The sequence below is a fragment of the Oxyura jamaicensis genome, chromosome 1, assembly GCF_011077185.1.
Source record: "Oxyura jamaicensis isolate SHBP4307 breed ruddy duck chromosome 1, BPBGC_Ojam_1.0, whole genome shotgun sequence".
Classification (NCBI taxonomy): domain Eukaryota; kingdom Metazoa; phylum Chordata; class Aves; order Anseriformes; family Anatidae; genus Oxyura; species Oxyura jamaicensis.
In genome coordinates this window covers 162958315-162974474 of record NC_048893.1, presented here as the reverse complement: position 1 = coordinate 162974474, position 16160 = coordinate 162958315, and the positions used below count along the sequence as shown (strand labels likewise).

General features: G+C 32.8%; 1 protein-coding gene across 8 annotated transcripts in view; it reads right to left on the bottom strand.

Annotated features, from left to right (window-relative positions):
• DACH1 (dachshund family transcription factor 1) overlaps window positions 1-16160 on the bottom strand; it is a 386987-nt gene that overhangs the window by 197939 nt on the left and 172888 nt on the right. For all 8 annotated transcript variants that reach the window (XM_035320813.1, XM_035320794.1, XM_035320822.1 and 5 more), the window contains exon 3: window positions 3145-3306. In XM_035320813.1, the coding sequence (XP_035176704.1) occupies window positions 3145-3306 (162 nt within the window). The remainder of the gene's footprint in view (window positions 1-3144; window positions 3307-16160) is intronic.

Genomic DNA, 16160 nt, shown 5'->3' with positions numbered 1-16160 from the left:
TTTCTTTCTTTCTTTCTTTCTTTCTTTCTTTCTTTCTTTCTTTCTTTTCTTTCTTTCTTTCTTTCTTTTCTTTCTTTCTTTCTTTCTCTCTCTCTCTCTCTCTTTCTCTCTCTTTCTTTCTTTCTTTTCCTTCCTTCCTTCCTTCCTTCCTTCCTTCCTTCCTTCCTTCCTTCCTTCCTTCCTTCCTTCCTTCCGAAATGATAATGCTGGTGGGAGGATGCAAGCTCAAGGTTACCATGCAAAACTGAGAGATATAAAATAATTACTTATTATCATCATTGACTTCCTTCAACTCCCTTCACTCACTAACCTTTTGGCCATTGCTTCAAAGGACAAAGTTAATAAATTTGTGTAGTGCTCTGTATAATTATATAATGTTCATCTACATAAATGACTTCTGTAAGTCACATTAAGCATCTGATTAAAACCAAAAAGCAAGACAATTCAGAAGTAAACATAACAATATAAGGAGCTCATATTTTATTTTTCTTCCTTAACATAGACATTAAAAACCCCAGGAACAAGGTAGGTTCAACCCATGTACATTACCATACCATAGTGTCTGTTACATGCGGGCTAACAAGTAGATAAAGCTTTTAGACTGTTTTTTATTTGTTTTTCTCCAGATTGGATAGACATATAACATAATTTAAAATATAAACAAAAATCAGACTATTTTCTTCTGTTTTGTCCCTTCCTTGTGTCAACATTCACAATTTTAATGTTTCAAATTCATGCTTAACAAGCCATAGGTTAAATTGTTACTGATATATAGTCTTAATAATATTTATTTGAAAAAAAAAAAAAAAAAAAAAACATAAACATTTGGAAAAAGAAAATCAACCCCACAAAACAAACAGAAAAAACAAACAAAAATAAAAACTCAAAACAACAACAAGAAAACACGCTCATGCCTACTACCAAACAACGCTTTTGAAATATGGTTCTTGTCAGGATAATACAATATGCTACTTTTCAGCAATGCAACTGACAAATAGAGAGTTAATTGTTAGTGAATCTAATAATACACTAGTATAATTATTACTAGTAACCACTTCTCTTATTCCATAGGCATAAATGACACTGGACACTAGATAGGACCCATTATAAAAGAAACAAATAAATGTAAGTAATTTTTGAGAAAACTTCCATAGGAAAAGTACAATTCAAAGCTGTGCACAAACAAGAAGACTGTATTTCCAGAGACATTTCTCATAGAATGAAAGCAACTGAGACCATTATTTTTTTCTGAACAAAATGAACTCGATTCTTCATTCAGTTAAACTGGGAAAATAACTGAAGATAACAATTAAATTAAGGTGCTGAGAGGAAATTTTGACGATAAATAATTTTACTTTACCCTACTCAAATAGCTTGAATATATCTTCTCAATCAGGCAAAATGAATAAACTGTGGAAGAGTAGATTAACTATATAAATTTTGTCTCAAACAATTATTTTAAGATGGATTTCAGATGAAATTCAGCTATTCTTTCCACAAATCCTGCAAATACTTCATGTGGTTTACATGTTGATTATTTCTTAACTTTTCCATTTCCATAGATGTACAAGTAGTTTGTCAGTAGAACAGACAAGAATATTGGTTCTCTAATTCAATATGTGAACACTTTGTTTCACATAATGCATGCACTATGCATGCACCTAAATTAGCTTTGAGTTCAGACTACTTATCCTCATACTTTGTATTTACATTGTTTTTTTAATTTATACTTTTTTTTTCTTTGTATTTACACTTCAATACTTCACTCTTTTTTCAGCATCTTAGGGGCCATCTTGTCCTTCCATTTTACTTGTACCTATCATCTCTTCCACTCAGATTTCAAAGACTCTTTACCCACTGTTGTCCTCACAGTTTTTCCACTAATATTCTACTGAATGCATGTGCTTGTATTCAAGTACTATCACAATAATTTAAGATAGTTTTCTTTACAAGAGCATTTTTTAAAAAGCTTTTAAGAAAAACAAAAAATCAGATTGTCACCTTATGTAGTTATGCATACATGTTGTCATTTAAAATAATGTGTCTAGGTGAACTGGTTCTTTGGACTGTAGTCCGTATTACTTATAAATAACAGCCTACCAATGCTCTCAGATTGTACAGAACTGTGGTTCACAAACATATTTATTTATGTTAAGGCTAGTACATAAATATTTAACACTCATTTCAAATATATCTACAATATGAAAAATTATACAAAAAAGAGCCCAACTATACAACAAAAAAGAGCCAATTATACAACAAAAGAGCCCAAAATAAAAACAAAAAATCCCCATCTTATGCCATTTTATTCCAACAAACACCAATTTTGTCTGCAGTTTTCTGAACATACCTCTTTGTCATTGAATTTCTGTTGCTGAGTTAATAGTCTCAACATGATAAAAGGAACCAATACAATGAAATGGCATAACAAAACATTTTACAGCAGACACACACAGATGATTAAAGATTTAATCAGCAACAACAAAAAGTTACTCTAGCTTTGAAGTATGCTTTAGCAAAACAAATTGTCCAAATAAATGAATAAAGTATACCAAAACAATTCTTTTTGAGAAAGAACATGAGTTGCTGATGGTTGCTTAAGAAATGGAAAAATCTGTTAACTACATTTTAAGAATGTGTTTATTAAAATAAAATATGATAGGAACTGCAGAGCATGGCAATAATTTATTGTGTATGTATGTTTTCTTTTTGTCACAGGGCACATGAAAGTATGAAATATTTTCCTTTCAAGCTTGTGTTCTGAATTACCTAAAGTCAATACCCAGCACACTGAGCAGGAGACATTGTTAAATTTCACTTTGACACCATCATCTGTCACCCCACCTGTACCTTGAAAAATGTACTCTAAGCAATCAAACCACTTTCTCTGATGGAAAATATTAACTGGAGTCTGCAAAAGTAACCTGCAAAGGAAATGTTTTTTTGTAATAGTAACAACAACACTTAATGCTGGTGTAAAGGTCATACACAAAACCAAACTAAAAACAGTAAGAAAAGAAAAACAAATATGCAACATTTTACACCAAATCAAAAACTTCAGAAGGAAGTCTAGAAGAATCACCATTTTAATAAAACACCATCAGAGTGTTACAGACATTGCATAATGGTGTGTCTGAGACTTACCGACACTTGAATTCAGATCTCCATTTTCAGAGTCTGCTCCATGCTGGTTGTTATTTGCATGATAGTTGGACATAGCTTCCAATTTAATTTTTTTCACTTTCATTGCTTCTGCTATGGCAGCATTGGTGGCAGCTGCTGCTGCTGCAGCTGCTGCTGTCAGGCCTGCAAAGTATGAATAAAATTCAATATATATTATTATATGATTCTTCATTATTGTAGGGACTGTTACTCTTTCTTCACGCTTACTATGAACAGAGAACACTGCGGAATAGTTTTCCTCGTTTTTCATTTGTGGGCTATCAATTATTTCAAATAAAATATTTCACATCCTATATGGATAGTTACTTCTAAAAATCCCACATCAACCTAAGTCTTAGCTTGGTATCCAGTAACTGCAGTTATAATAGTCATAACTAGCTGTAGCTACAAATACTTGATTTCAGAAACCAGATTTCGCATGTAAATGATCTGAAGCATCTGACTAAGAAAAGGTGAACATGCATGCAACTGTACTTTGAAAAAATATTTTATATGTAAAATGTTTTTGCCATGTTAAATAAAATAAATTAAAAACCAAATCCATAATTTTTATTTATGAATAACAGACTAAAGAACTCAAGCATTTATTTCTAATTTCACATACAATATCTAGGAGATGCAGGCCCCCATAGGAATTATTTCTAGAAGAAAAGTTAGCTATGAAGAACATTGGTAAAATGTTTATTTTGCTTTCCCAAAACTTTAAGGCATTACAGAATTTTGCAATGAGAAGGGGATCCATTAAATACATTTGATACCAAAGACAAAGGCATCTTCAGGCAGTCCAAGTGCTTGTCCTACCAAACCACATTTCTGCCATTCAGACATATACAGGAATATTTTACAAAAATGAGGAAAGTTCTCTCTGTCAAAAGCAATTACAAGAAATACTCTAGTAATTCCTTCAAAACTCAAAATTAGATACAGTCTTTACTCAATGTCATACATTTTTGCCCTCCTCCTTAAGGAGAAATATTTTTTTCTGCTGTCCCCAGACAGCACTGCTGTCCACTCCCATTGTTTTGCTCCAACCTGGGTGATGATGAAGAGAAGCTGATGTCAAAACTCCTCAGGAGCTACCCAGGAAAAGACCTCAACTACTTTCTGCTTGTCTCAGACAATTAAAACAGGAGGTAGAGATGGAAATTAAAGAAAATTAAATGAAAGAAATAAAGGAGAAAGCAGTAAAATACATAAATTTTATGCAATAAAATTACCAATCTAAGCCCTCAATCTATGATGTCACATGAGTAGCAGACCCTCAATCCTTTTGAACCAAGATTCTTGCCCTGACAGGGGAGACAGCTTGAAAAATCTGTGTAATTAGTTTAAAGGTGTCTGCTTATCTGATTTTCAGCTATCCTGAGAGGTGTGAAGTGTCTTACGTATCTCAAGAGGAATTAACTCCACAACTTACTATTCTAGTGGGCCTAGGCTGCTGCCCAGCATAGGAAGAGCACAATTTATCAGGGAATAAGCAAAGAATCCCAGGCTGCTGAAGTAAATATTGCTACCAGCATTGCTTCCATGGGTCTCTTATTGTCTCTTTTGCCTTAAATGAAAAACGAGTTCAGTGTTACCATGTTTTCAGCTAGCAACAGAAGGTAACCCACTGGCGAGAAAGTGAACGGACTTCAGGAATCTCCGTCATCAGATGGACAGCAAAAAAAGGTGGCATAAGGGGTGCCTTTTCATGTATTATGTCTTACTTCAAGGTTGCTTTCCCTTATTTCTCTGCATGACTATATAAAGACTAGCAAACACCTCCAGCCTCTCTACTTGCCTCACAAACAGACTTCCAGCACCTTTATGTGCAATGAGAATTACAAAGTATGTGATAATTACATTCTGCACGGGCAGATCAATATTATTTAGGAAACTGCAAATTCAGAAAGAAGTACCAAAAGGAAAAAAGTCAAATCAGAAGGCGGATAAACTTGAGGGTTTCATTTTATTTTAGCTTCTGCTACTATTACAAAATGTACACATACTTGTCTTAAGAAGGTACTGACAATAACATGGATTGTTTCCAATTATATTTTTATCTTAGAGGAAGGATATGAAGTTATACATTACACAAATTTGGTTACAGTCCTTAAATTAGTCCAAAGAGAAAGGGATCGTGCACCTCTGAACTTTGGTTTGTATCCTGTGTTCATTAAACAATGCAATATCCTATACTTCCTTTTATATATATATACTCACTACTGAAAATCTTAAACTAGCATCTTTAAAGAACAATCCCTTAGAAAAATATTAAAATACCAATATATAAAACCAATAAATATGACAGCATACCTCAAACTTTTGGTTGTTATTGCACTCTAGATCAGTTTTTAAGCACCACCAAATATTAGAATAAACACCATATTAAACCAATACTCCATTGTATTTGTGAGCCCCCCTGGAAATATTATTGTCTATCTGAAAATATTATTACTCACCATTGCAGAACTGCTAAAATAAAACCCTCTTTTGCTGCAAAATTTGCAAAATCATGTAAACATTTATAGTTTCCTCTGAAGCTTACATTAACAGTTCTCTGTAAAGAAAGCCATACTCTTTGCATAGGGACTGCAAAAATAAAACACAGACTGCTGATATACAATTTAATACAATTCTTTCAAAACAATGTTTGTGATCATAAATTGTAATTTTTTTAAAAGCAGAAACTAAATTTAAATTTTGTTCCTTCTCTCATATAACTGCTTAAGTGATTGAAATGATCTCTTTGCCATACAGCAATTAATTTAAACTGTATGAAACTGAAACGTGTCTCTCATATAAGCATGACTCGGAGCAGGAGGAGGAAGAAGGGCGCTGAGTATGGGATAATCCTCAGCACTGTAGCTTAATCCAGTTCTTCACAGCAATGCCACCCTAGCACAGTTTCAGCCTTACTGTTACTTTTTTGTACTTTTTAACTGCCATGATATAGCAAAACAAGTGGCAAGGAAGGTCCTGAGCTGCTCACCAGAGCCCCTAGCACTGATGAACTGTGGAAGACAAAAACTTCTTGTTAGCATATTGCCCTACTTATCTCACCAGAAAAGGTTGTCATATATATTATAAATAAAAGAGATTTATAAGCTGTTACATAACAGCCAAAATGTATATTTAACAATTCTAAGCTTTAATGTTCATGTATGGGTATATACTGGGGACCTTTTTTTTTTTTTTTTTTTTAAGGAGGTTGTTTGAAAAAGCATTTTGACCTAAACATTAATTAATATCACTTTTCTCTTACAAGAAATGGGCACAGCCACAGGATTTCCAAGTTGTACATTTTTCATTACATTTTTATCTTCAATATGAGATAAAGAAAAATCATCTATAAAGGCACCTGATATGGAAGAAATAATAAGAATCACATTGAACATCCCTTTAGATATTTATTTATTTTTTTTACAAAAATTTATTTGAACAGTTAAAAAGTGTCCAGGATAAAATACTCAATGGATTAAAGTCAATGGTAGTTGTCATTAATATTCTGAAATTGATAAGTTGTTTATGTCTGGCATTCTTCCTGCTGATTATGCAGTGAGACAGGCAGCTTTATAAATATCTCATCATTCCATCGTCACACAAATTTCATCGACAGTGCTCATGCACAGCTATTAGCAATATGAATCTAACCATTACAAGAGGAAAGAAAATCGAACATGTGGCATTAATACGCAGTCCTGGTTCCTAACCATCTGATAGGCAGATGGTGTAAAGCGGATTCTCCAGCTGAAATGAAGGGGCACATCATTTAAAACCTTGTTTGCATTCTAACTGATATCAGTGCCATATTGATATACATGATACATCATGGCAGTATTTGAACAATCTAGTTTGTTTCAGTCATAAATGTTTACAGCCTTGTTTTTTATCTTTAGAAGCATGTTCTGAAGAGCATATTTTTAATTTATGAAACCTATTGTTTACTTCTGTTGAACCAGAAGATTAGCGAAGAGCAGGAATATTAAATTACCACAACTGTAGCAGTATAACTAAGATGGATGAATAAAGTATGTTTTTTCAATAAAAGATGTTAGTAAAGGAATTAAAAATTAGCCGAGGCATCTTATGCATTAAATACATTTATTCATTTAAACCTTACAGCTTTTTTTCCCATGTGACATACTTAGAACTTTAATAGTTTATAAAGCTATTCATTTAAATCTCTTCCTGCATGCAATTAATCTTGTCCAACAATTCAATTCAAAATGTAAAACATCAGAAAGTAAAGTTTAATTCAACAATCATAGTTCTTAAGTAATCTCAGTATTGCTGACAGTTCCTATAGACTTATCAGCAAAAGTCTGTTCAAGGTGTCTTGTAGGAACTGCATGAATTTGAATTACAACTGAATTGAAAGCTCTCCAAGCCTTAGTAGGAACTCAGGAACAAGAAGCAGAACACCAAAAGAAACCGTGAATGATCCTTTCCTACAAAGACCTTCCCTCTTCTGTCACTAGATTACTTTGGCCTGTTGGGTGTGTTTATAGCTGTTAATTATGTTAATAAAGTTGCAGCCTGCTGCCTCTGCCAAATATAATCATAAGCATTTTCCTGCCAAGTTCTAGTCTAATTTACACCCATGCAACTCTACTGAAGGCAAAATTTTGTGTGTGAGAATGAGACAAGAAGTATGCCCAGTATGTGTGGTCTCCAAAGCTGAAAAATGAATGAATGAAACACAATGACATAAAAACATACAATCTTCAGAAAACAATTATATTTTCAAAGCAAAATGCCTGAGAAAGCTGTCATATATAATGAAAGATTTTTAAAAACCGTACAAATTACTGGTGGAGACTAAAACATATCCTGGGGTTCTGCCTTCCAACAAATATTATTCCCTGCCCTAAGAGACTGCTCTTAAAACTTTCATTTTTTATGGCACAACCATTTTACTACACATCCTAACTGTGAAGGAAAAAAAAAGGAAATGAAGTATGAGTATACTTTTCAGGCTCAAATACGTCTCAAAATGTGTATTTTGAATGTTATACCTAAACCCAGTACTGTGACAAATTACAAACTTATTTCAGTAACCGATCTTAACTCATTTTTAACTTCCTTCATATAACTATTCCTAATAATAATCTGCTTTCCTAATAATTATTTCTAATAAATAATTATTAACTTCTTTAATATAACTACTACCTTTCTTTGTGTATATCATACATATACATATTCATGGGTACATAAAACATCCAATTTATATATACATATATATGTATTTTCACAGTCTCTTTCCTTAGGACTTTGATACCGTTTTCTTGATAAATTACCCTTGCCATCAAAGAATAGGCAGAAAACCAAAAAATGACTGTCAGCAGTGTGTTACATTTCATAGAATCATAGAATCATAGAATATCCTGAGTTGGGAGGGACCCATAAGGATCATCAAGTCCAACTCCTGGAGTTGGACTTGAAATAAATGAAAATAAAAAAATGAAATTTAATTTCATTTATTTGCTGGAAAGTTCGTTCTACAGAAGCATTTTATTCTTTGTGTGGGAGGAGGTCCAAATCTCATCTAAATTCTGAAAGAACTCCTTTCATTATTTCAAATTAACATTTAATCCTTTTTCTTATACTTTATTTCATTTATTTCATTTATTTTCACTTGAAAATAATCCATGTCTTTTCTTGACTTAATTCCAGATTTCATATTGGACTTCTTACTAATCTGAAAAACTTTGCCTGAGAAATAAATGCAGGGTTACCTCCTAGGATTTGACCTTGATCACTGTAGATTATTGCATTGGTTTCATGGCTTTCAACAGTTCAGGTCCAAGTTTTTGGTAGCTTATTATACTGCTACCAAGTTATTTCAAATGAAATAGGATCTTAACCTCAGTCCTAACATCTAATGGCTGTTTGTATGGTGTGATACATAAAACAAGAAGGGGAAAGCAATTTGCAGGAGGACAGAGGTCTGATTACATAGATTGTAGAAAGGGGAACTTCACACTGTACCATAATGTTCTGTTAAAATATACTGATTTTCATTAGTACAGCTCTTCATGTACATGTTGTTCTGGAACCTAACAGTTACCTTTATTGTTAAGATAAAAAGCTTTATTTTTGTTAAGCTTCCTGGACTGATCTCATACAACATTAGTGCATCCCAAAAATGTCATTACCTGTTATTTCAGGATAATCAGAAAATCCTTGTCAGGACTTTCTAGTTTTATTTTCTTGCTCAGCTTGAATGGTTCAGCATAAATTGCTCATTCAGATTTTTTTCCAAACATCTTTAAAATGGCTGTTATTAAAACAGTCATGCAAATACAGGTGAAATAAATAATTGCACTTTAAATATTGTTAAGGAAGGAATACTTAGAAAAAATCACCCATATGATCTAATTTAGAATGGTGCAACTAAAATGGAATTTCCAATCTTGTACTGGGAAAAAAACTGTGAGGCAGCAAAAAGATGTGAGGCATCTGTTGTTAATCAAAACTAATCAGACCTTTTTCCTGTAACTACTCCTAAATTACAATATGAATTTTGTGGTCTGGGTATTGCATTTAAGATAAACAAGAAAAAAAGGTAAATTTCTACAGCAACCTTCAAATCTAAAAATCTTTTTACTCATAATATATCCCTGCAATTAATAATTATAGCAGAAATAAGAAATGGACCCATAAAGAAGAAGTGTCCTCTTGATCTGTTTTGTTAAAAGTAGATAAAACTTAAGCTAAATAAACTTAAGCCAGATAAAACTTCATTCAGTAATGCTGAAAAAAAAAAAAAAAATTAAATGTGATTATTTTATCACCAATATTTACCATCTATTGTACTGATGAATATATATTCCTTTAAGTTTTTTTTTTGCTCTTATTTATTTATTTATTTATTTTTACTGAGTAAAAAGTATAATCATAAAGTGTATTTCAAATACCACAGCCAATTACTGTTATAGCTTAACACGGTTTTGTGATCTGTAAATTTATTATTGGTTTGATACCATTGCTGCAGAATTAAACAATGCATACTGTATAAATGCCTTGCTATATTATTGTACCTCTCAGCAACAGTTTAAAATACTACTGTAATGCATACAGCTTCACAACAATACAATTAAGAGAGAACATTCTTTCTTAAACAAGTCATCTTTTCAAAAGCAATAGATTCTCAGTTCTCATTCAGTCTGTTGCATTATTCATTTCATGTGCAACCTCATGCTGGACCATAAATTGTTACTTTATCTAATCAAAGGCGACTTAACTCCACTGAAGGTCAAAGGTTTAATTTTGTGAAGTATTATCTTACGCTATGAGTTTAACCGAAAAATAGAAGAAGAAAAACAGCCAAGAAACTGGTAATAAATGAACCTTTATTGCCTCAGGCATTGGCCTAGTTAATAAACTTTCATTGAAGGTTTCTTTCAACTGTTATGGACAATGAGGTAAAAAAAAAAAAAAAAAAAAAAAAAAAATCTTAAATTACAGCCATGTGTGACTTTTAAAGCAGGCATTCTTTTTTTCTTTTTTTTTTTTCTTTTTTTTTTCTTTTTTTTATCTCAACCTCCCTAGCTAAGGAAAAAGACAAAGAGATTGTCTTCAATTTCTTAACCAGAAATGTGTGCTTCTAAACAGATGAAAAAGTACAGATAAAGCCTTTTAAAAAGCAGAGACCAGCTTTGAACAATATATAAAAAAATACTTTTACTTAAGTGTCAAACCTTTATCCATAATCTTTTTAACTGAATAGTATGGATTTCTCCGGGCCCCCCCCCCCCGCCCCCAAAAAAAAAAGGTATGTGTGAAGAGAAAATATATATACTAACAATATATTATGCTAACAGTGATGCTTGGTTCCTAATAGACTTTCTGTTTTACATTTGCATTGCTAGAATGCAATAAGGTCTCTTGTTTAATAGAATGACTTATTATGGGAACAACTTTCTTGCACTTTTTGCAAACAGAAGTTCCTTTCTTCTTTTTGTGTGTATTATCTCATGTTCTCACAACACTATTCTCTCTGTTACAAGAAATTAAAAGGTTTAACATAAAGAAAGTTAGTGATAGTTATTGGTGTTCTGTGAATTTTCCTGAATAACATTCTTATATTTGAATAATTGCAATGTCTTTTATTTACATGTTCTTTGAGTTTTGTATAGAGAAATACATAATAAAATCAGTAGTACTTAATAAAACATTTTTTAACTTCAGACTAATTTATAACTAGATGGACACAATTCATTGCAACACTGCTACAATTCAAAAAAATACCAAAAGGACTTGTTCATGCCTGTAAAAGCAGTAATGTAGCTAAATATACATAATCTTTCAAGCAGCAGGAGTTTTTTTTTTTTGTTTTTTTTTTTTTTTTTAATAAACGTAATCCACAGCTTGACACAGATCCTGGGGTAACGGCACATAGTTCTTTGATTGAAATAATATCTGAACACTGTCAAAGCAGCCTGATGGCCCCATGGAAGTCTCCCTACTACTTCCAAGCTCAGCCTTGTAAATGGAGTTGCCAAATTCATTCCACTAGACCCAATGTAGCCCAAATGCCTGATCACATGCATGAAATTTAACTTATTAATGTGTATAAGAATCTGCGGGATCAAAAGATCCCGCAGAATAAAATGAGACTGTAGCTGTGGACACAGTGTTCCTGTTTTAGCTTTTACAGACTTTTGGTCTGATGGATGTGCCTACAGAGGAACCATTTCTCTGCACTACATTGAAGAAATAGTCCATAGATATTTACTCAGTGTGGGATCAAAGCCTTTGTGGCCTATGTGACTTTGATCCCAAAGCAACGTTTTTGCCCAGAGAAAGCAAGATTATATTCACACTTTTGGTGATTAAACTGTAAAAAAGAATAGTCAACTGCAGAATTATTTCAGGCTTCTGCCTTCCCCAATAAATGAAAACAGATTTTTTTCTATTCATGAAAAAAATAAAGAAAATAATGCAGAACTTTAATTACAAACAATTGCCATTCCCAACTGACATGAAATATTATCATAACAGCTCATACAGTGTATCTTCAACAGACATTTAAAATATAAGCTACAATTTTAAGGTATTAAGGAAAAATTTCATAGGGTTATTTATTAACACCATAAGAATATGCTGCATAAACAAATATCCAAAGTTTAAAATACTTTTAAAGAACAATTCTCAGTCTGCTTTGTCACATTTAGTTTTAAATTAGATATTGTATTCCAGAAAACAAAAAAACTAACAAAATATCTTTAGTTTATATGTACTTACAAATTCTATAACATTCTACTTTTTGCCTTTCTGTATTTGCAAGAGTGAAAAGCAGGCTGAACCAAGCAATAGAATGATGGAAAAAAAATCCCAGAAATCTACTGGTTATTCCAAGGCCCATATACCATTGTTTTGACACGTAAAGTTGGGTGAATGAATTTTCATGTTTCAAAATGTAAAGCATTTACCTGTAAGCGTCAGGATAGTCCTTTCTCCTCCTCCACGTCTCTATTCACTTGAAGTGTTTTAACTTCAAGAGCTGCACCCTGGCTTTGGGCCTCTTTTTTTTTTTTTTTTTTTTGGTTTTTTTTTTTTTCTTTTCCTCAGCTCCATTTTGTTTGTTTGTTTGTTTGTTTTTGTTTTCATTTTTTAAAGTTTTGTCAGTTCCATTATGCATTTTGCCGTGCCAGAGGCAAGGCATGGGGCTAAATGTACTATTACAGAACACTGATAGCATATTGTACTGTGATGCAGAACTGTGATACTGTACAAAGTAGCTGTGATAACGACTTACAGGGAACACCGCGTAGTCCTGCTTCCAGATTAAAAGGCAGTAAATTCTTACAGACATCCCTCTCTCATCTATATGCTCTACTTGTTGCATCAGGTAACAGAGCACTAAATTTCATGGACTGGCACCTAATCTCTGGAGTGTGCACACTTCTTTTGGCATCTTGAGTGCACTAGAAAAATCACAGACTGTGTACATTTAGAGACACACATATCTCTTTCCAATAAAAAACATGGCATAACAGTGGGACAGTGTTCATTTTTGTCAAATCCTGGCACTCAGTCAAACCGTGGCCACATTATGACTGTATCAAAGGACTTCTCTCCAGCCCATGGTGAGACATCTTTGAATAGTTTTGTTGAATAATACCTAGAATCATCTCATACTCAAAAAGTAAATATTTTAAGACTCTTAATAATGTTAAAGGGGAAAACATGGTATTTAAAATGCACACATAATCATTGTATTTGGTTACACAAAAGCAAATATGCAGTAACTTTTCCACAGTTTTGTTGATGTAATTACAGTTTGTATTATGAAAAACTGTAGCTTTTAGCAAATTTAAATTTATATAATTGATCATATGTGTTTCCATAAGGCATAATCTTTTAAATCAAGAGCTGAATAGTACCACTGTCCACCTCATTATGAACTAGTGCGGACTAGAAAGATCAGCAAATATGCAACTTAACAGAGTTCCAAGATTGTTTTTGGCCCCAATAAATCCTCATCATATCATGCCAGAATGAGAAATTATATGTATATTACTAGCAGTACTTTGCAGAAGACAGAATTGTATGTTACCATGCTCCTCTCAAGTTGGTGGCATCTACCAATAGCAAAATATGATGAGAATTCCACAGATTCCCCATTTTGTAGGAAGAACTAGATTATAATTTATAGCGGATAATTGAATTAATCTTTTTTTTTTTTTTTTTTTTTTCAGGAATGAATAAACAGACTGTCAACAGATTAGGGTTTTCCCCAAATCTATCTGTTACTGGAAATCACTTTTCTCCATCTTGTCAGCATTTGCAGAAGAGTGAGACATGATGCGTGTTCTGTAATTTCTCATTACTCTGGGTTATGACCTTTCTTCTTATCATTTCTAAATTCTAAGTTTTACACTTCTCTGACATTGAGATTGGCAAGATGGACTGCAAATTTAGCAGAAAGTGAGTAATAAAAATAATTGACAAAAATTTAATCAGTATCTAGATAATAACTCATTTTTTTCCCAACCACAAGCAATCTAACTTCAACCAACAAGCAAGATGCACTATCAATATTTAACATTGAGCATATCAACACTCTGATGGAGAGAATATCTTTTTCTTTTTGAATAAAAACATGCATAGTCTATTTCTGCTGTGTATGTATTTTTTGGTATTTTTTAAACATTAGTAGCCTTCAACACTAACTACAAAACTAAAATTTTCTGTATGGGCCATTTACAAAATGAAACAGGAGCATTGTTATTACATTATCTTAGAAATCTGAGCATCATGCATATTTTAATTTTATATCAATTCTGATTTGAAGTCACTTTGGAATTAACATGGATAGCTAAGATTGCAAGCATTTCTCACTACACAGACCAAAGACCTTGGTGGCCACTTCCTAAAGTGAAGTGAAGAACATGCTAGCTCTGAAAAATGCCAAGAGGACTGCTAAAGTACAGAACTATAAAATTCTTTGGCATGCATAAATTTCAGAGGAAACAAGGGAAAACTTTTTTTTTTTTTTCCAGCAATTCTCTACAATGAATTTCTGAGTTTCTTTACAATTGAACTCTTAATCAGTAGTTAAGAATGTTAAGACAAATGCTCCCCTTCTCCTTCCTCACCCCTTTCCCCTCCCCCTTCCCCGTCCTCTTTCCCTGTTTTTTAGTTTCTCTGCTTATCAACACAGATTTTCAGCAGCAGTAACAGGCCATGACAGAAAAGTGTTTCATCTAAGCTGTATGGGACTGTATATAGTGGGTTTTCACATAATAAAGGCAGATGAATCAGCATGATGCTGTCCTTCTCGCAACAGTATTTAATAAAGATGACATACCATCTTTGGAGACATTCATATATGCACCATTTAGTATCATGATCAAATCTGAAAAGTGTACATAAATTTGTGTTTGTGTTTTTCTCTCTTTGCTCTTGACACCCTGCCCTTCTCAACCATTGAAAATACATTTCAAAAGTGACAATATAACATTGCCTCAATTCACCACGTTTTTGAAGGAAAATATTTACAAGTTGTTTTTTTCCATTCGTATGTGTTTGTTATAAGAAACCTTACATTGGAGGAAAACTTTAGTGACATTTAGTTAAATGTTATACTTTCTTTGGATACTGTTATCATTCAAGCATAAGTGATTGATATTCCTCATATGTAAGAGTATGAAATATAAAATGAGTTATAAAATGGCTTCAGTGCACCGAAAAAAGGATTGCCTTCAATGGTGATGATGATATACGGGAATTTTGGACAGTTTAATATTTCCAGTCTCCAGTTTGTTGTTTTGATGAGATTTACATTTCTACCCCAAACAAACAGAAGAAATACTATCTTTATTGATATATTTTTATTTACTTATTTTGTATCCAGTTGCTGCACTAGCTAATCTCAATATCTTACCCTTTCAGCAAATCAGAAAATAAGTAAATAAATAAATAAATTAAAAACTTTAACTTTAGTTCAATTCAAAGCTCCTGCCTCTGTGCACTCTCTCCCCCCATATCACTCCTTCATTAGGAGTATTCCTGAGTTAACAGGAATAATAATAGCTGTAGGATGCCACTAGCTCAAAATACTTCACCATATATTTACTTTCTGTTTTTCATCCTGCTCACATGAAAGACCCAGATGCAAAACTATGGAGGATATTTTTTCTAGCAGTAGGATTTGGCTTTTTGACAGATTCCATAAACAGTTATTTTGGCAGCTTTAGAGATGCCCCTAGGTCAGTCACTTGGCTGGACAGATGAAGGCCTGTCTGATTCTCCTGCCTGCCATTTTCTTATGATTTATCTTCAGTTAATTGTAAATTAAATATAAACAGATCACTACCCCACACCTACATGAACACACATGCCAAGCATTTCTTCCATGGAAATTCTTATTGGGTAGCAAGAAGAATCTGAAAAGAGATGCTGAAATAAAATACCTGAAGAATATCTGAAAGGGTTTTGAAGCAGTTCACCTCTTTATGTAAAAATGTGATTGTTTTAACTAAAGA